The 20434-nt window shown below is 41.3% G+C and overlaps 2 protein-coding genes across 8 annotated transcripts in view; one reads left to right on the top strand and one right to left on the bottom strand.

The window, feature by feature from the left end:
- GNPDA1 (glucosamine-6-phosphate deaminase 1) overlaps positions 1-15422 on the top strand; it is a 30060-nt gene extending 14638 nt beyond the window's left edge. The window contains exons 7-9 of one of the 4 annotated variants that reach the window (XM_064277548.1): positions 245-1917; positions 11998-12154; positions 13472-15422. In XM_064277548.1, the coding sequence (XP_064133618.1) occupies positions 245-345 (101 nt within the window). In that variant the 3' untranslated portion in view covers positions 346-1917; positions 11998-12154; positions 13472-15422. Of the gene's footprint in view, positions 1-244; positions 12155-13471 lie in introns of all 4 variants that reach the window. The other 3 variants (XM_003404572.4, XM_064277542.1, XM_023550139.2) reach the window with 3 other exon arrangements.
- The window catches only part of RNF14 (ring finger protein 14), a 32090-nt gene continuing 27044 nt past the window's right edge, over positions 15389-20434 (bottom strand). For all 4 annotated transcript variants that reach the window (XM_003404571.4, XM_010591409.3, XM_023550122.2 and 1 more), the window contains exons 7-8: positions 19451-19581; positions 15389-17508 (exon numbers count right to left, since the gene is read on the bottom strand). In XM_003404571.4, the coding sequence (XP_003404619.1) occupies positions 17454-17508; positions 19451-19581 (186 nt within the window). In that variant the 3' untranslated portion in view covers positions 15389-17453. The remainder of the gene's footprint in view (positions 17509-19450; positions 19582-20434) is intronic.

The following is a 20434-nucleotide window of genomic DNA, read 5'->3' as shown; positions in this document are numbered from 1 at the left end:
AAATTAACCTTTAAATAGCCATCCCCCCTAGCGATTGAATTTGCAAAGTTTCTGTGAACTGTAGCACTCATTGGGATTAATAGATTCTTTTCCTCTTCTCAGGGCTTTGTCATTTGGGGGTCACAGAGAAAAGATGACGAGTATCAATCAGTATTAGAACAATTTGAGAGCCTCCTGGCTGTTACTGTTGGTAATCATGGAACTCTGCCTGTGCTAACCAGTTTCTGTTGTTAATTTTTTGTAGGTTTAATGCTTGTTCATAGCAAGTTGGTGGACCCCTTGTACAGTATAAAAGAGAGAGAAGCAGAGAAAAGCCAGTCTTCCAAGAAACCATACAGTGATTAGCCTGTGTTGGCAACTAGTGTCAAGTACCTCATTGGGCTGGGTGGGTCTTTCTAGAAATGGTCTTTAGGAGAACAGAATTGTATTTCTTTTATCTAGTACAGTTACTCCAGATAAGTGGGTGAACATTTATTGTTCTTTGCTATGAGGCTTGGAGCCTCATCATGAAGTTTAGTCACAGGGAGAATGACTTGATTAAAACTTATGGTTAATCAGAAGGAAAATCTCTGGGAAATGTATTCCACCATCTTGATATCCACAACATCTAGATCAGGGGCTTGTAAATTTCTGTTCTGCCTCTGACAATGTTTACATGTACAACACACTCCTGTCAGGAACCTCTGTCATTACATGTACTGACTGTCCATTGGGACGGAATTAGCACTTGTGTATATTGAACAGAACCTCTTTGGAGAGTCTTGAGAGCCTGTCTTGTGCAGGTCTGCCCCCTTATTTGAGAATCACTATCCTAGCTTAAGACACAAACTCTCTCATTGTCTAAAGTCAGTGGTCAGTGACAAGTGTCATGGAAAGAAAAGTCTCTCTTCCTCTTCCAACCCCAGTTGTTTTTTCTGCTCTCACAGCTGACCTTTCTGTGAACTTGGAGGACTCCCTGGGGGAGGATTTAGTAGAGAAGGCCTTTGCAGATAAACCCAGGTCCCCAGTGGGTCCAAACACGTCAAACTCCTCTCCCTCAGGGTCCTTCTGGCACCAGGAGGAAGAAGGTGGAAACCCTTTTCCCATCAGAGCCATGTGTTTTTGTTAAAAGGTCTCACTGTGGCTCCTCTCTTACTCTACACGCAGTAAAAGGTAGGAGGTCCCTGGGGCAGCAGACACTGCCACCATTTCAGTGTTAGTGTTCAGCCAAGGTGATGCGGGCCAAGGCAAGCAGCTGGTATGAGTTTAGTCCTAAAACATGAGTGCCATGCTTCCTGCTTCCATGAGAGGTGAGTGCCAAGACAACAAAGTAAGTGCTTCTAAAGCTGCATAGTATCTTTTCCTCCACTTAAAATACACTGCCCTTCTAGCTCAGGCTCACGTGGTGTGGTCTGATGTTCCCTGAACGTCAGGACATAAATACAGCCCTTTTGTCCATTTATCCTTCAGCCCTTATTCAAAAGATGAGTCTATTGCTCTGCCTTCCTTTTATACTTTTAAGCTTTTGTGAAATGGATGCTGCCTTCTTCTCCCTGTTTTCGTGCCTGTTTGAAGCTGCTAGTCCCTCTACTCTAGAACGACCTTTCAGAGCCTGGTTCAGACCTCTTTTAAGTGGTGTGTTTAGTACCAGCATTTCGTCTGTAGCTTTTATACGTGATTGTGCTCATTCTGTTTTCAATCTGATGGATTAATGAACTTGTTTATAATGTGGTATTTTCTATTAAATCTGATATTTTCAAATAAAATGTGTCATTTGTGGACTTCTATCCCCAAAGGACGGAAAACGTTGCCTGGGCTGATGGTGATAGATTTTGGAAATAGCTGGTGAGCAAAGCTTCACACTCATACCTCACAGCAGCTCTGTAGGAATGTCACAGTCATAGCGACTATCTTTTGATCTCATCTTTAACCACCAAGGTAAAAAATAAAGCATTTTATGAAAATGAAGCACCTATGTGAAAAAGTAGGAAATTGTCATGTTTGGGCTCTACTTGTGATCCAAACAAAGATACAGCTGTAGATTTGTGACAAGGAGGGATATAAAAAAAACTGCTAGGTATGGAAAAATAGGTATGATCATTAAGGTTGTGTGTCAACTTGGCTGGGCCATGATTCTCAGTGATTTGGCAGTCACGATGTAGTTTGGCAGTCGTGTGATGGTGTGATCACCTCCATGATGGGATCTGCTATGAGTAGCCAGTTAGTCGAAAGGGAATTTGCTTGGGCGTGTGGCCTACATCAAATATAAGTGGACTCTCTGGCAAGGCTGGTGGGCTTTTGCTCAATCTGGATCCTGCATCTGGCTCCTGTTCATCCGACCTCTGGTTCTTGGGCCTTGAGCTAGGAACATACCTGTGGTCTTGCCTGCTGATCTTGAGATTTCATCAGTCTTCATAGCTTGTGAGCAAGAGCCGTGCTGTCTGACCTGCCGATCTTGGGTGTGCCAGCCCCTGCAGCTGCATGAATCAGAACAAGTCTCTAGCCTGACCTACTAATTTGGGGTGTTCCAGCCTCTACGGCCACATGAGCCATTTCCTTGGTATAAATCTCTTCATATAGATATTTATATGCTTTGCTGGTTTTGCTTCTTTAGAGAACCCAGCTTAAGATATTTAGTACCATGTGTGATACCTTTCTATAGTTTTGTCAGAACGAAAAGTATAAGGGAGCTGGTCGGTTTATCCTACTTTCACTAGACAAACTGGTGAAAGCAAGAGATGAGCTCAGGGCTTCCGAGTCAAAGCTCAAGTGCCACATAAATGACCTCAAAGTTTCCACTTGTGCCTTGAAAGAAAACCTTATCTCTTGTAGTAACACAGCTGATATTGCCAAAAACCAAACCCAAAGTCTTGTTGTAAGAGTAGCTGAATTACAATGCCAACTCAACTGCCAACCTCAAAAGGTGTCTGAAATTAAAGTGAGGGCATTGACTGAGAAGAAATGGGATCATGAAACTTGGATTGGGGACATTGGGACAGATAATGAGGAAGCTTGGAAATACTAAGCCCCTGAATTCTGTTGAATCATTTTGCCAAGAGAACCATCCCTCTTACTTCATCTGAGGAGATTACTCCAAATTTGACCAAGAAACCCTCCCCAGTAAAACAATTAGTCCCTCTACCCCCATATGATGAGATTAACCCAGCTGTGTCTAGAGAGCTTTTGTCTGAGTCATTGCCTGGGGCATTGCCTGAGGCAGATGATTTACAAGACAAAGCTGAAAGTTCTCAAAACACTTCCTCGCTTCTAGACCTATAACTAGACTTAAGCCCCAAAAGGTAAAGTACGAAGTGTGAATCAGGAGGAGTTATGCTACACTCCAAAAGAACTGCTTGACTTTCCTAATATGTACAAACAGAAGCCTGGGAGCTTTGTGTGGAAATGGCTATTAAGGGTGTGGGATAATGGTGCAAGGAACGTAAAGATGGATCAGTCTGAGTTTATTCATATGGGCCCACTAAGCACAGATTCTTCATCCAATATTTCAGCTCGAGAAGTTAGGAAAGGATCTAATGGTTTATTTGGTTGATTTGCTGAAGCATGGATTATGAGGTGGCCTACACTAAATCAAGTAGAAGTACCAGACCTGCCTTGGTATACTGTAGAAGAAGATATCCAAAGGCTTAGGGAAATAGGCATGTTAGAGTGGATTTATTAGGTTAGACCCACAGACCTACACATGGAGTGCTCAGAGGACACACCTTTTACCAAAACCGTGAGAAATTTGTGAAAGGAGCTCCAGCATCCTTGAAAACTGCCGTGATGGCTATTTTATGTAAGATTTAACAGGGGGACTGCCCTGATGCAAGATACCTAACTACAACGGGGCTAATTGGAACCCATGGTAGTAGGGGCCAAGTGGCAGCATTCAATCTGCAAAGACAAGGTGGATGTAGTTACCAGAAGGGACAGCGGAGTCAAAGCAGTAATCAGAATAGTCTGACTCGTATAGACTTAAGACACTGACTACTTAGTCATGGTGTCTCTAGGAGTGAAATGGGTAAGGAAATCTACTAAATATTTACTTGATCTATATAAGCAGATGAATTCTAGGTCAAGTGAACAGCAGTCTAACTCCAATCAGCAGAATAGTCACAGCCTCTCAAACTCACCCAGACTTGAGTGAGTTTAAAGACCCACAACCCCTTGAATGAAGGGGTGGCAGAGTCCCCTTGAGGAAGGACTCCAATACACTGCCAAAAACTTACACTGTTAATCTTTCTCCCAACCTTCTCCAAAGGTATCTAGAGCCTTGTACTGTTCTCTGGGGAAAAGGAAATAATCAGACTTAGGGGATTACTGGATACTGGCTCTGAACTGGCACTAATTCCAAGAGACCCAAAACATTACTGCACCCACTAGTCAGAGTTGTGGCATATGGAAGTCAGGTTATTATTGGAGTCTTAGCTCATGTCTGTATCACAGTAGGTCCAATGGGTCCCAGAATCCATACTGTAGGGATTTTCCCAGTTCAGGAATGCATAATTGGAATAGATATACTCAGCAATGACAGAACCACCACACTGAATCCCTGACAAATGGAGTAAGGGCTATTATGGTAGGGGAAGCCATTAGAACTGCCCCTACCTGGGAAAATAGTAAATCAAAAGCAATATTGCATTCCTGGAGGGATTGCAGAGATTATTGCTACCATCAAGGACTTGAAGGATGCAGGGGTGGTAATTCCGGCCACATTCCCATTCAACTCACCTGTTTGGCCTGTGCAAAAAACAGATGGATCTTGAAGAATGATAGTGGATTATTGAAAACTTAATCAAGTGGCAACTCCTATTGCATCTGCTGTTGCAGATGTGTGTGGTTTCATTGCTTCAACAAATTAATACATCTCCTGGAACCTGGTATGCAGCTATTGATTTGGCTAATGCCTTTTTCTCCATATGTGTTTTGAAGGACCACCAGAAGCAGTTAGCCTTCAGCTGGCAATACCAGCAATACACCTCAGTTGCCTACCTCAGGGCTACATCAGGTCTCCAGCCCTATGTCATAATTTAGTTCTCAGGGACCTTGATTGCCTTCCACAAGACATCACACTGGGTCCATTACATTGATGACATTATGCTGATTGGACCTAGTAAGGAAGGCAATGACTCTGGACTTATTGATAAAACATTTGCATGCTAGAGAGTGGGATATTAATTTCACAAAAATTCAGGTGCCTTACACCTCAGTGAAATTTCTAGGGGTCCAGTGGTGTGGGGCATGTTGAGATAGTCCTTCTAAAGTAAAGGATAAGTTATTGCATCTGGCCCCTCCCACAACTAAATGTAATACACAATGCCTAGTGGGTCTCTTTGGATTTTAGAGGCAACATATTCCTCATTTGGGTGTGCTACTCCAGCCTATTTATCAAGTGACCCAAAAGCTGCTAGTTTTGAGTGGGGCCCAGAACAAGAGAAGGCTCTGCAACAGGTTCAGGCTGCTGTGCACGCCACTCTGCGACTTGGTCCATATGATCCAGCTTATCCAACAGTGTTTTAAGTGTCCGTGGCAGAAAGAAATGCTGTTGGGAGCCTTTGGCAGGACCCTACTGGTGAATCACAGAGCAGATCCTTAGGATTTTGGAGCAAAGCACTGCCATCCTCTGCAGGTAACTACTCTCCTTTTGAGAAACAGCTTTTGGCTTGTTACTGGGCCTTAGTAGAGACCGAACACTTAACCATGGGCCACCAAGTCACCGTGCAACCTGAGCTGCCCATCATGAATTGGGTGTTGTCTGACCCACAGAGTCATAAAGTTGGACGTGCACAGCAGCACTCCATCATTAAATGCAAGTGATATATATGAGATTGGGTCCAAGCAGGACCTGGAGGCACAAGTAAGTTGCATGAGGAAGTGGCCCAAATTCCGGTTGTCTCCATGCCTGTCACGTTACCTTCCATCTCCCAGTCTGTACCTATGGCCTTATGGAGAGTTCCATATGATCAGTTGACTGAAGAAGAGAAAACTCGTGCCTGGTTTACAGATGGTTCTGTGCAATATGCAGGCACCACTCGAAAGTGGATAGCTGCACCACTACAACCCCTTTCTGGGACCTCCCTTAAGGACTGTGGTGAAGGGAAGCCCTCTCAATGGGCAGAACTTTGAGCAGTGCACCTGGTTATTCACTTTGCTTGGAAGGAGAAATGGCCAGATGTGGGATTATATACTGATTGGTGGTGGCCAATGTTTTGGCTGGATGATCAGGGACTTAGGGGGGACATGACTGGAAAATTGGAGGCATGGGGAAGAGGCATGTGGATGGGCCAGAAAGTAAAGATATTCGTGTCTCATGTGAGTGCTCACCAAAGGGTGACCTCAGCAGAGGAGGATTTTAACAAGTGGATAGAATGACATGTTCTGTGGAAACCAGTCATCATCTTTCCCTAGCCACTCCCGTCATCGTTCAATGGGCTCATGAACAAAGTGACCATGGTGGCAAGGACGGAGGTTATACGTGAGCTCAGCAACATGGACTTCCCCTCACCAAGGCCGACTTCTCTACAGCCACTGCTGAGTGCCCAATCTGCCAGCAGCAGAGACCAACACTGAGTCCCCGATATGGCACCATTCCTCAAGGTGATCAGTAGCAAGTTGATTACATTGGACCACTTCCATCACGGAAAGGGCAGCGGTTCTTACTGGAACAGAAACTTCCTGTGAATATGGATTTGCCTTCCCTGCATGCAATCCTTTGCCAAAACCACCATCCTTGGACTTACAGAATGCCCTATCCACCATCGTGGTATCCCACACAGCATTGCCTCAGATTAAGGGACTCACTTCACAGCAAATGAAGTGCAGCAATGGGCACGTACTCATGAAATTCACTGGTCTTACCATGTTCCCCATCATCCTAAAGCAGCTGGCTTAACAGAATGGTGGAATGGCCCTCTAATGACACAATTATAGCACCAGTTAGGTGGCAGTACCTTGTAGGGTTAGGGCAATGTTCTTCAGGAGGCTCTATATGATCTAAACCAGTGTCCAATATACGGTGCTGTTTCTCCCATAGCCAGGATTCATGAGTCCAGGAACCAAGGGGTGGAAATGGGAGTGGCACCACTCACTATTACCCCTAGTGACCCACTCACATGATTTTTTGCTTCCTGTCCCTGCGACCCTATGCTCTGTGGGTCTAGAGGGCTTAGTTCCAAAGGGAGGAATGCTCCCACCTGGAGACACATCACTGATTCCATTGAACTGGAAGTTAAGAATGCCACCTGGCCACTTTGGGCTCCTTTTGCCTCCGGATCAACAGGCAAAGAAGGGAGTTACTGTATTGACTGGGGTGTGATTGATCCTGACTACCAAGAGGACATCAGACTGATATTGCATAATGGAGGTAAAGAAGAGTATGTCTGGAATGCAGGAGATCCCTTAGGGTGTCTATTAGTACACCATGCCCTATGATTAAAGTCAATGGAAAACTACAGCAGCCCAATTCTTACATGACTACTTAATGGCCCAGACTCTTTAGGAATGAAGGTTTGGGTCACCCCACCAAACAAAGAACCACAACCAGCTGAGGTGCTTGTTGAGGTCAAAGGGAATACAGAATGGGTGGTAGAAGAAGGTAGTTTTAAATACCAGTTATGACCACAATGACCAGTTTCAGAAATGAGGACTGTAATTGCTATGAGTATTTCTGCCTTATATGTGCACATCAAATATTTTGTTTTCTTCACTTATAAAATATGTCATGGATTGAATTAAGTCCCCCCAAAAATGTCTGTATCAATTTAGCTGAGCCATGATTCCCAGTATTATGTGATTTTCCTATATGTTGTAAATCCTGCCTCTATGATGTTAATGATGGAGGAATGGCCGGCAGTTGTGTTAGTGAGGCAGGACTCAATCTACAAGATTGGATTGTGTCTTGAGGCAATCTCTTGAGATATAAAAGAAAGAAGTGAGCAAAGGGAAAGGGGCACCTCAGACCACCAAGAAAGCAGTGCTGGGAGCAGAGCATGTCCTTTGGACCTGGGGTCTCTGTGCAGAGAGGCTCCTGGTCTGGGGGAAGATTGATGAGGAAGCTGACAGAGAAAGCCTTCCCCTGGAGCTGACACCCTGAATTTGAACTTTTAGCCTACTTTACTGTGAAGAAATAAATTTCTCTTTGTTAAAGCCATCCACTTGTGGTATTTCTGTTATGGCAGCACTAGACGACTGTCTCAAATTCAGGGCATCAGCTCCAGGGGAAGGCTTTCACTCTCTGTCGGCTCTGGAGGAATCAGTCTTCCCTTGGTCTGGTTGCATCTCAGTGCAGGAACCTCAGGTCCAAAGGACGTGCTCTGCTCCTGGCACTGCTTTCTTGGTGGTATGGGGCTCCCATGTCTCTCTGCTCACTTCTCTCTTTTATATCTCAAAAAAAGGATGGCTTAAGACACTCCCTGATCTTGTAGATCTCATCAGTATAACTGCCACTAATCCATCTGATTACATTGTAGTGATAGGATTTACAACACATAGGGAAATCATATCAGAAGATAAAATGGGAGACAATCATACAAGGAAATCATGACGTAGGCAAGCTGACAGATATTTTTGGGACACAATTCAATCCATGACAATGACTAAGATGGATGTTAACAGGGCTAGTGCTTTTTTGGTGGTATGTGTGTCGTATCATGTTAGGCACAAGCATGACTTTATAATTGTCTTTATTCAGAGATTATGGTTTAAGGAGATGTGTACAGCTGTCAAGTTGTCAGGGGTGAAGTGTGATTGTTAAGATTGTATGTCAACTTGGCTGGGCCATGATTCTCAGTGGTTTGGCAGTTATGATGTAGTTAGGCAGTCATATGATGATGTGACCACCTCCATGACGGGATCTGCTGTGAGTAGCCAATTAGTTGAAAGGGAGTTTCCTTGGACGTGTGGCCTGCATGAAATGTAAGTGGAGTCTCTGGCAAGGCTGGTGGGCTTTTGCTCACTTTGGATCCTGTAGCTGGGTCCTGTTCTTCTGACCTCTGGTTCTTGGGACTTGAGCTAGCAGCTTACCTACTGTCTGACCTGCTGATCTTGGGTTCGGCAGCCCCTGCAGCTATGTGAATCAGGAGAGGCCTCCAGCCTAACCTATGAATTCAGGACATTCCAACCTCAACTGTGTGAGCCATTTCCTTGATATAAATCTTTTTATATAGATACTTATATGCTTTAATGGTTTTGTTTCTCTTGAGAACCCTGCCTAAGACAATAGGTAATATATCCCATTTTAGTTTAAAAAACTGTCAATACAATAGAACATCTTGAGTTAATTTAATATAACCTATTAAGGAGGTGGAAACTCTGGTGGCGTAGTGGTTAAGTGCTATGGCTGCTAACCAAAGGGTCGGCAGTTTGACTCTGCCAGGTGCTCCTTGGAAACTCTAAGGGGGGCAGTTCTACTCTGTTCTGTAGGGTCGCTATGAGTCAGAACTGGGTATTAAGGAGGTACAAGTAGAAGTTGAAAGAAAGGTTTAATTTTTTTAACAGATTGAGATAGGATTAACATACCCATAAAATTTACCCACACTAAATACGTTTATAGAGTTTTTATTAAGTTTATAAAAAAAAAAAAAGAGTTGGGCAATTTATCACTACAGTCCATCTCTATCATCCCCAAAAAGCACCCTACTACACCCTGCTTTATGTCTACACATTTACCTTTTCTGGATGTTTCATACAAATGGAATCATACAACATAAAATCTCCTATGTCTGGCTTCTTTCACTAAGCATAATGTTTTTGAGGTTCATCCGTACCCATGTAGCAGTAGTCTGTTTTTCTTGCTTCATTGTATGGATATACCCCATTTTGTTTATACAGTTAGGAAAGGCTTAAATTTTGAATAGGTATGTTACAGAAAAAAATATTAGAATGAAATGAAAAAGGACCTAGGGATGACAGCTAAACTGGAAATGTCTACATGGACTCAAGACCCTAAAAAGGTGTTTTTCCCAAGCTGGGCTGTGTCCCAGGGGCCATCTTGCTACAGCCAGTGCTTGTGCAGATTGAGAGGGACAGATTTGCACTTCTAATACTACTTCTCAGGGCTCCATCCAAAACCAAAACCACACCCAGTGCCGTCAAGTCGATTCCGACTCATAGCAACCCTATAGGACAGAGTAGAACTGCCCCATAGAGTTTCCAAGGAGCACCTGGTGGATTCGAACTGCTGGCCCTTTGGTTACCAGCCATAGCACTTAACCACTATGCCACCAGGGTTTCCCAGGGCTCCATAGACAGGAGTTAATTCTATGTTTGGGGGCAGGACTCATAATGTGTTTGGAACCTTGCCACCAGAAAGCAATTGAGCTTTCAAAAATGTCTAAGGCAGTGCTGAGAGAAGAAAGCCAGTTTAATGGGGGTCCCACTGGCCAGGTTGTGACAATTTGATTAAAAAAAAAATTATAGCTAATTGGAACAAGTTGAATCTGTAAAACACCAAGTCTGATAATCAAAAAGGGAAAAAGTAGTATTACGTGTACATAGAGTTGTATTATAGGAGGAGTAGATACCAAAAAAACCAAACCAAATCCAATGCCGTCGAGTCGATTCCAACTCATAGTGACCCTATAGGAATATGTTTAAAGTTTTATTTCAATTAGTAGTGGCAGAATGTTGATGTCAACCTGAGTGTCACATTTCTCCTATTAAGCATGTCTGTTTACTTTTCTCTTTTACTCAACGCTCATGAAAGCGTAGGAGATCCACGGGGCAACCGTATACAGCAAGAGCCTGGCCCACTCTTCCCCCTAGACAGAGCCATGGCTTACTCCCATTCTTCAGGTCTCTGCTCAGATGTCATTTTTCAGAGACATCTCCCCCAACCCTCCAGTGTAAAGTAGCAGTTCGCAATTCATTATCCCCCTTACTCTGCTCTATTTTCTTAGAACCATTTATCACCTCACGTGTATTGCTTCTCACTACGTGGCAACTCAATGAGGGTAAACCTTTTAAATACTGCTATATCCCTGTAACAGTGACTTGATATCTAGAAGCACCCATTATTCGTTGAACTATAAGCCTGACAGTAATCCTACGCAATAACCTGGTAAAAATAATAGCATGTTATGTGATAACGGGTTAACCAACCGGCCTACTGAGGAGATCTAACTTTGTAAATTTGGTTCCTAGGAACCAAAATCTTTAGTGACTGTGATGAGATGCTGGTCAAGCATGCCTAAGTTTTTAATAGGAGATACTGGGACAGCATGCTGAGTTATGTAATGATGGGCAAGTAAAACAGAACATATTAATTTGGACTTCAAGGGAGCCCTTAACATTAGCTGGCAACCATACTATTCCCCTAGTTAAGTCAGTCTCCTAGAAGATGAATTCATAGTTTCAAACCTCTTAACCCCTCCCTCTCCCTCTAGCTTTTCTCTCAGCCAGCGCTCTAGAAAATAGCAACAGTCAGAAAAGAACTTCCACAAGTTCCCACTATCATGTATGCCGCACCTGCCAGCCCTGCTGTCATATTCTGCCTTCTTCCTGTTACTTGCTCCTTGCTCTGTTCCTCCTGCACTTGCTCCTGCACTCTCTGGCCTACTTAAGCACGTTGCTTCAACAAGACTCCTCTCTCACCCGCAGAATCAAATTGTCCTTCTCTTTTGCATCACCTCCATCAGCATAGAAAACAAGCTTTTAAAAAAACTTTAACAAAACCCATTTCGCCCCTTCAGCCACAGCCTCTTTTCTCTGGTCCATTTTGGAGCAAAATTTGAGTTACCTATACTATTCTCTTCCCATTCTCTCTCAAACACTCCCTACAGGCTTTCACTCCCCTCCACTGCAACAACACTTGTGAAGTTATTGGTGACCTCAGCATTGATTGCTAAATCCTATGGTCAATTCCTAGTCCTCATACCACCTGGCCTATCTACAGCACATGACAGTTGATCACTCCTTCCTTCGAACTTGGCTTCTAGCACTTCACACACTGCTTGTTTTCCTACCTTACTGGCCACTCACTGTCTGCCTTGCTAATTCCTCTCCATCTCCCTGACCTCTTAGATTTTGCAGTGCCCAAGACTCAGTCCTTGAACGTCTTCTCTATACACAACTCCCACCCTTGATGACCTCAACCAGTCTCATGGCGTTAAATATCACCTATCCATTAACTGGGAGCCCTGGTGGCATGGTGGTTAACAGCTCAGCTGCAAACCAAAAGGTCAGTAGTTCAAATCCACCAGCACTCCTTGGAAACTATGGGGCAGTTTTCTGTCCCATAAGGTCGCTATGAGTTGGAATTGACTCAACTGTAATGGGTTTGGTTTTGGTATATGTTAACTCTATACGTCCAAATCTCAGCCTAGAATATCCAACTGCCTATTTAACATTCCCACTGGGATAACTACTAGGTGTCTCAAACTTAACATGTTCACAACTGAATTCCTTATCTTTTCCTGAAAACCTGTGCTACCTACAGGTTTCTTCCATTTCAACTGCTCAAAAGCACCTGGAAATCAACCCTGATGCCTCATTCTCTCACATTATACATCCAATTTATTAGCATGTCCTCCTATTATCTTGACCTTCAGAATAAGTATAGAATCTGATCACTTCTCAAGATTCCAACTGCTAGCACGCTGGTATATGTCACCTGCATTTCTCACCAGAGTTACTGCAATGGTCCCCTAACTGATCTGTTCCCACCCTGGCTCACCTAGGTCAGTCAGATCTATCACCCTCTGCCAAGACCCTCCAACACCTATCTCAGAGTAGAAGCCAAGTTCATACAAAGCCAATCTGCAGCACCCCCACTCCCACCCCATCTCTTACTATTCTCCCTCGATCTGCTTCAGCCCTCACGAGCCACATGCTGTCCCTGGAGCCCTCTAAACATGTTCCCATCGAAAGGGCCTTTCCCTTCCTATTCCCTCTGCCTGGAATTCTCTTCTCCCAGGTGTCCACAAGTTCATGCCCATACCGCTAAGCTTTTGTTCAAATGCTACCTCAATGAAATCTTACTTCTCCACTCTAAAATTCCAACATCACGCTGTCACCCCTAACTCCCTATTCCCTCCTCCAACTCTTCTCCATAGCACTTATCTTCTGCTGAACCATATAATTCACTTATTGTCTCTTTCTTTTCACCAGAATATGGAGATGTCAGCTATGCTTCAAATACTTTTGAGTGGTCTTAAATTATCTGGCAGTACTTCAGTTCCTGCCTTGCTGGTATCATTAGATCCAGTCTGTCTCCCAAGGTATATAATAGACTGTAATAAAACAAAATAAGGACAATTAAAATCCCAGAAATTAAACCTACCTCTTGCAGCAGAGCAAAATACTAACAACCTGCCATCAGCAGTTACTGTATTTTTATAACATGGAACTGCTGCCATCTGCTGGTGATGCTTATAACAAAATTAATTTTGAGAAATCCAAAATTTCACTCAAAATTTTAAAAATCCCTTCGAAGTAGGTAGCCATATGGATAGCTTTATAATTATTATATCTGATTAACTCTCATTTCTCTTGACAGAAAAAGAAATAGTAAGTACATTAAAGAATTTCAAATATAAACTAGAATCCTCTACAATTGAAAAACGGCCTTACTGACAATGCAACAGTTCTGGAAGTGTGGTTGCTGAGTCTTCTCCCGAGAACCCACATTTCCTTCATCTCCTTGAAAGGAAAGGTACGTCCACTAGATGCTTGCTTGCTCACTCACTTGCCTGAGTCCATATTTAGCTGAGATGGAAGGCTAGTCCTGTCATGCTATGTGGAGCTTCATGGGTCCAGCTGACCCACAGAATGTTCTGATCAACTTATTCAATGTTTAATGATTTCCTCATGAAGCTGAGCAGGGAAATGATCACAGCAGGTACACTGCCTAAGACTGCACACATACAGCCAGTGAAGTGTCCTGAAAAATAACTAACTTGAAGTTACAAAAAGACCTCAATTGAAACAAATTTCATTGATTTGTTGAGCCTGCTAAAATTAAGTAATCAGTCTTCAAGAAAAAATTTCTAGCTCCTGACCAATCCAGGTGCATACAGATATAATGGATGTTTACATAACACTAATAATAGTTAATAATCAATAGCTAATTGCCTCATATGGGTCTGAAAGCTGGACAATGAATAAGGAAGACCAAAGAAGAAGTAATGCCTCTGAATTACGGTGTTGGTGAAAATATTGAATATACCATGGACTGCCAGAAGAATGAAAAAATCCATCTTGGAAGAAGTATAGCCGAAATGCTCCTCAGAAGGGAGAAGGGCAAGACTTCGTCTCACATACTTTGGACATGTTATCAGGAGGGACCAGGTCTGGAGAAAGACATCATGCTTGGTAAACTAGAGGATCAGTGAAAAAGAGGAAGACCCTCAACGAGATGGACTGACACTTAGGGTAGTAGTTTCAGGGGTTCATCCAACCTCCATAACACAGTAGCTACAATAAAAGACTCAAACATAGCAGTAATTGTGAGGATGGTGCAAGACCAGGCAGTGTTTTGTTCTGCTGTATATAGGGTCACTGTGAGTCAGAACCAAGTTGACGGTACCTAACAACAACAAAAATGGATAAGACAACTGTCACAGCCAAGAGGAGCCTAGCGAGACATTACAACTGAATGTAATGTAGTAGCCTGGATGGGATCCTGGAACAGAAAAGTTTTTCAGCTCTAGTTAATGGACTCTAATTAATAATAATGTTATCTATTATTAATTGTGACAAATATACCATACTAATGTGAAATGTTAATAACAGGGCAAACAGTGTGCGGTATAAGGGAGCTCTCTGTACTATCTTCAAATTTTTCCATAAATCTAAAACTAGTCTAAAATAGTTTATTTTGAAAGATGGATGGGACAAGATGCATCTCAACTGACAAAGGCAGGTCCTGAAAAGTTAGTTCAATCACGAGCTTAAAAAGTTATTTAGTAGATCATTTTCATTTATTAGCTCTAGACACAAAACTTTATATAAAAACCAAGAGGTACACACACCCTTTTCAAACTACTGTTTTGGGCAGAATGAATTATCCATCTGCAAAGGGCCCCTCACTCTCAGCAAAAGGACCCATGAGGTTCATGTCAATGTATGGCAAATCTCAATCCACTCATAAAAATCACCTCCATGAAACTAATCTAGGAACAAAACTCTTTATCTTATACTTTCTTGACATAGCAGTCTTGCACAGACCATTCATTTCTAGGGCATTCGGAAGGTTACCCCAACCTTTCATTTATTCAGAGACAGAAGTACTCTACCAAAACAGAAGTCATCTTCAAATTAACTCATAACTCATGCTACAAAAATAAGACTTAAAAGTCATACTTTGTTAAAAATGAGCAGTGAAGATTTTGTACCTAAGGAAGAAAGGAAGAAACACTCAGGTGAACAAACAAGTCTTTGAGACTAACCACATTTGTTGATTTTTTTAATCATAAATGGGCAAAAAAAAAAAAAAAAGCCCATTTCTTTCACGAATTGCATTATGAAGGCTTCTTGCCTTCTGCTATATCAACATAATGTGCAACAGCCTAAAATAAAATGACCTCTAGAGAATATCAATCAACCCATGAACTAAAGGAGTGACAACTACTGAAAAGAGCCAGAACTGGGAATCCTGTTCACTGTAGTCACTGTTCTCCGGTATATATTGTATAATTAGTCTTTTTTATTCCCATTTATTATCTTCAACTTATCCTTTAAAGTAACTTTAGTTCTTATATAAAATACACTGAATAAAGTCCATGAAAATACATGGTTTAAATAAAATATGCGCCCTAAAACTAAGCTCAGTCACAAGCCAAGGATAAGAAAAGGTGCTGTTCAGAGACTTTTTTTGTTCTCACCTTAAGAATATGTTATATGCCAAACAGAGTTTTTAAATGTGATCAGTTGCTTTGGCAACAGAACAAATAGCAGCAACTCAGATCTAATTAAAAGATAACGTCTTTCATTATCTTTATTGTTAAGGCTGAAGAGCCCAGGTGGCACAGTGGTTAAACACTTGGCTGCTAACTGAAAGGTTGGAGGTTTGTACCCACCAGCCACTCCGTAGGAGAAAGATGCAGCGGTGTGGCATTCTGCTTCCGTAAAGATTACAGCCTTGGAAACCCTATGGTTTCTATCCCGTACTATAGGGTTGCTATGAGTTGGAACCGACTCAACGGCAATGGGTACTGTTAAGATTAAGCATCCTCAGTGACAATCCAGAAACACAGACCCTGCTGACTCTTTGGCCAGGGCACACTCACAAAAAGGTTGAAAGGGTTTCCCCAATTTTCAATGACAAGGTAAGAAAAAAGAAGATGTTCACAAACTGCTACTGAATTCCTCTGTCCTCTTTTTCAAAAAATTTTATTTTGCTACCAAGCCACTCCCCAAACAATAAGGAAAGACAATTTTCCAAAAAGCCAACAAAAACCCAGGTATTTTGGTATCTAAGAATCAAACCAAAATTATCCCCCAAAACACTGCTGTTAAAAAAAAAGGCGGGGGGGGGGGGAAGGGTAGGAGCTAAATTCCCATAACTCATTAGAGAATATCTTTAAAAAGAAAAAGAATCTTGAATTACAGTGGTGTGGACAGGGAAGTTCAGCTTGGCAATATATTGGGCTTTCTCCTATTCCAGCAGAGGAAATACAAACATGAGCGGCTGGAATTATTAAAATTGTCCTTCCCAACCAACGGTGGATGGGAGTAAGGGGACGGGATGAGCAACAAAAGGTAGCAAAGACAAGTCGTTTTGAATCTAGGATCTATTGCTCAGGGAAGTTGAAAAGGGCTGAAATTCTTCTGGATTTGGCTCAGAACCAGTGGACTATGTACCACTAATAAATATCAGGTGTCACATGGTGTTTGTGGTATTAAAACATATTTTTTAAATTATCTATATACATCTCTATTCTGGAAAGCAGAAGATCAAAATGACACTTGGGCCATGTAAGCAGTTATAAAATGTTCCCTCCAAGGAAAACTCAGAAGAAATTTAGGTTGGAAGGAATGTGAATAACACGGAGGAAATAAGATCATGCTTGTAATAAGTTACAGCTCTCAGTACAATTTTAATAAAGCTTCTACCCACCCCAGCTGTAAGCAGTAGTCCTGAGGGAGCCTGAACAGGAATGCCTTAGAGGGATCCTTCTCAGAGATAAAAGGGTCAGTAAGTTAAACCTGTGACCCCTCTTCTTACCTGTAGCTTGGGGAAGAAAATATTTAATTTTTAACTATGCAGAGCTGGCATACATTGTAATATTTAATATTCTCTAGTTTTCATTGTTTAATCCTTTGGCTTATAATTTTCTCAATTTATGTTACATTGAGAAATATATGAATATGCCTTAATCAGTAGTATCAAATGAAAATATAAACCTTGTTCTTCCGTATCTTCTACATAGGAAGACTAAATGGATGATACCCTAAATATCCTGCAAGGTAACTCTATGTAGTCAACAAAAGATTAGGGAAAACCATTCCACTTCCATATCTTGAACAGTAGGAGTTAACTAGTCTTCAATTTCATCTAAAATGTCTCCATTAATATCCACAGCATGGAACAACCTGGAAGCATAAAATAAGATACATTTTTTTTAAAAAACTTATTTTGCTTTTTTTCTTTTGAAGATAAAGTCCTATGTTTAGTATTTCTGCTAGGAATTTTCCATGTATTTTTTTAATTGTGCTAGTATTTTACTGGAATTGTTACTGTTTTTGTTAGTGTTCTCTCTTTGAGTTGCCTGTTTTTCCCATATGCCTGTTATTTTTCATGTGCAATTAAATATTTTCTCCACTCTTCTGATAATATCTTTGTATATTTCTCTCCTTTAATCACTATACTGAGGAGGGCTGAAATCTGGGTGTCTCTGGATAAGCTGTCTTAAAGTTATTAAGAAGAGCCCTTCTAGGATTCAGACCACTCTTTTGGGTCTAGGATAAAACAATAATAATGGGGAAGGAAATCACAAAGTACTGATACTCAATGTACACAATATGTGGAATAAGCCAAGGTAGGGGAAGTCAGGCAATTTTTAGGGGAAGTCAGGCAATTTAGGAGAAGCTGAACTCCGTCAAGACACGATAGCTCTATTACATGCCAATCATTCCATGTTTCTTTATCTTCGCCATCCATGCACCCTCCATTTGTAAAATGTTTTGTAGCTACCAACTTTGTCATCTTTCCTTTAAGTTACCTAAAATACATGCAAATCCCAATTCTAAATTCAAGGGGCAGGGCTTGTTTCTTCAACTTCTCTTATAGCTTCTCTTATAGTCATGTAATACAAATGATTGTAGATACTCTACAGATGTCTAGTAACAAGGGTCATCAATTGATGCTGAAACTGGAAAGACGCTGGAGAAAACAATATTGACACCATGCCAAGGAATTACCCCCACAGGTTCCTTATTAATAATGAAAAGGAAAACTTAACTCTACAGTGAAGCAAATGATCAAACCGAGCATCACTGACAGTTGGGAGAACCTGACACTTTGGGCCTCCGCAATGGTTAAGAGCTATGGCTGCTAACCAGAGGGTTGGCAGTTCGAATCCACCAGCTGCTCCTTGGAAACCCTGTGGGGCAGTTCTACTCTGTCTTCTGGGGTCACTATGAGTCAGAATTGACCCAAGGGCAATGGGTTTGGTCTTTTTTTTTTTTTTTTAAATGTGATAGAATATCATCACTTCCCATCAAGTATTCTTGTCAAAAACGTTTACCCTAAACCTAATCAAACCTCAATCTGGATCTAACTTCCAGTTTACAGAAATAGGATGGAGAAACAAGATAGCATGGGGGAAAAAACTCTGGAAAGTATGATGTCATACAGGGCAACTTGCCTAGGCTCCTCAAAAAATTAATGTCTCCACCCAAAACACATCAAAAAGGGGGTGAATCTATTCTATATTAAAAAAGACTAAAGATACAGAACCAAATAGAATGAGTGAACCTTGATTAGATCCTGGTTCACTAAAACAGCTTACAAAGACATTTTAGAAATAATTGGGATGTTTTAAATACCTACTGATAGTATGACATTATTGCTAAATTTGTTTTTAAGTACTTTGGTTATGCAGAAGAATTTTCTCATCTCAGGAGATACATGTGGAAGGATTTAGAGTTGAAGTGTCATCACATCTCCGATTTAGCTTCAAGTAGTTCAACAAAAAAGTTAAATAAAACAAATACAACAAAATGTTATCAATTGTTAATTTAGGTGTAAGGTGTTCTGCTATTCACAATGCTATCCTTTCAACTTTTCTGTATATTTGAAAATTCTCACTATAAATGTTGGGGAGGTTAAAAAATAAAAAATTCTAGATAGTGTTATGTTCCCAATCTAAAACTCATTTTTGAGAAAGTAATATAGAAATTCATATGTATGGGAAAACAGGTCAGAGAATTCTCTCTAATAAGTCCAAGTACTTAAGTAAAACATTAGACTTGTGATCTGCAAATCAAGTACCACAAATTGCTGCCATGCCTGGGGAGGTCTGTGTATACATACCGGTTAAAACAGGGGGAAGCAGGATCATTAAAATGTTTATATGGGTTTGCTCTAGAGAGAGAACCCATGCAAATCCAGCAGAAATACTGCATACAGCCAGTACATGTCATCTTGTTACACCCATCTAATTTCTGGTGGGAAGAATAGAAAGAGAAAAATATCCAGGCTGTAAAAGCAAAAGAGAAACACACTTGCCAAAAAGATTTAGTACAACATTTTCCTAGTCTTTTCCCTTTGCTCATACAAGGTCAAGATATACAGGTAACACTTCAAAAACTATATTACTTATAATGCAAAATAAGCATTAAGGAAAATATGTAGCAGGTGCTCCTACCACTAGACACTTAGCAAAATCTCTTCTAATAAACACTAGATAAAAGCCACACATGCATATTATATGCGGAATGTGTAGTAACAGATTAATGTTAAAATGTTTGGATTTAAAACGTGTGATTTTATGTTTTTTACATAAATCTAAGTATCAAATTCCCACTCTATTACAGGACTCAGGCGTGCCAGAGGTGACTAAACATAATGCCAGTTTCCTTCATGGAGTAAGTAGAGAATCACCTCATTAGGTTCAGTTCAGACATAGTAGAATGGAACAGTAGATCAAAGGCAAAATACATTTCAATTTTAAAATGAATTAAGACTTACCTAATTATTTTGGCTCAGATTAATGGAAAAATTGCTAAACAGGTGTTCTACATCTCAGCATAGTTTTGAGGAAAAGTCAGACTTGATTTTTTTTTTTTTTTTTAAATCATAAATGAGTTAAGAGTTGTTTGTAGCTCTAGTATGGCCTCCTTATAACCTATTCAATTTTCAGGTGGATATAATGTGAGAAGCATTCCCTGGGTGGTGCAAACAGTTTAAGCACTTGGCTACTAACTGAAGAGTTGGCGATTCAAGTCCACCCAAAGGGACCTGGGAAGAAAGGCCTGGTGATCTACTGCTGACAGATCAGAGCCATTGAAAACCTAC

The sequence above is a fragment of the Loxodonta africana genome, chromosome 2 (assembly GCF_030014295.1).
Source record: "Loxodonta africana isolate mLoxAfr1 chromosome 2, mLoxAfr1.hap2, whole genome shotgun sequence".
In the NCBI taxonomy this organism is placed as follows: Eukaryota; Metazoa; Chordata; class Mammalia; order Proboscidea; family Elephantidae; genus Loxodonta; species Loxodonta africana.
The sequence above is the reverse complement of the archived record's forward strand: the minus strand, read 5'-3'. Positions and strand labels throughout refer to the sequence as shown.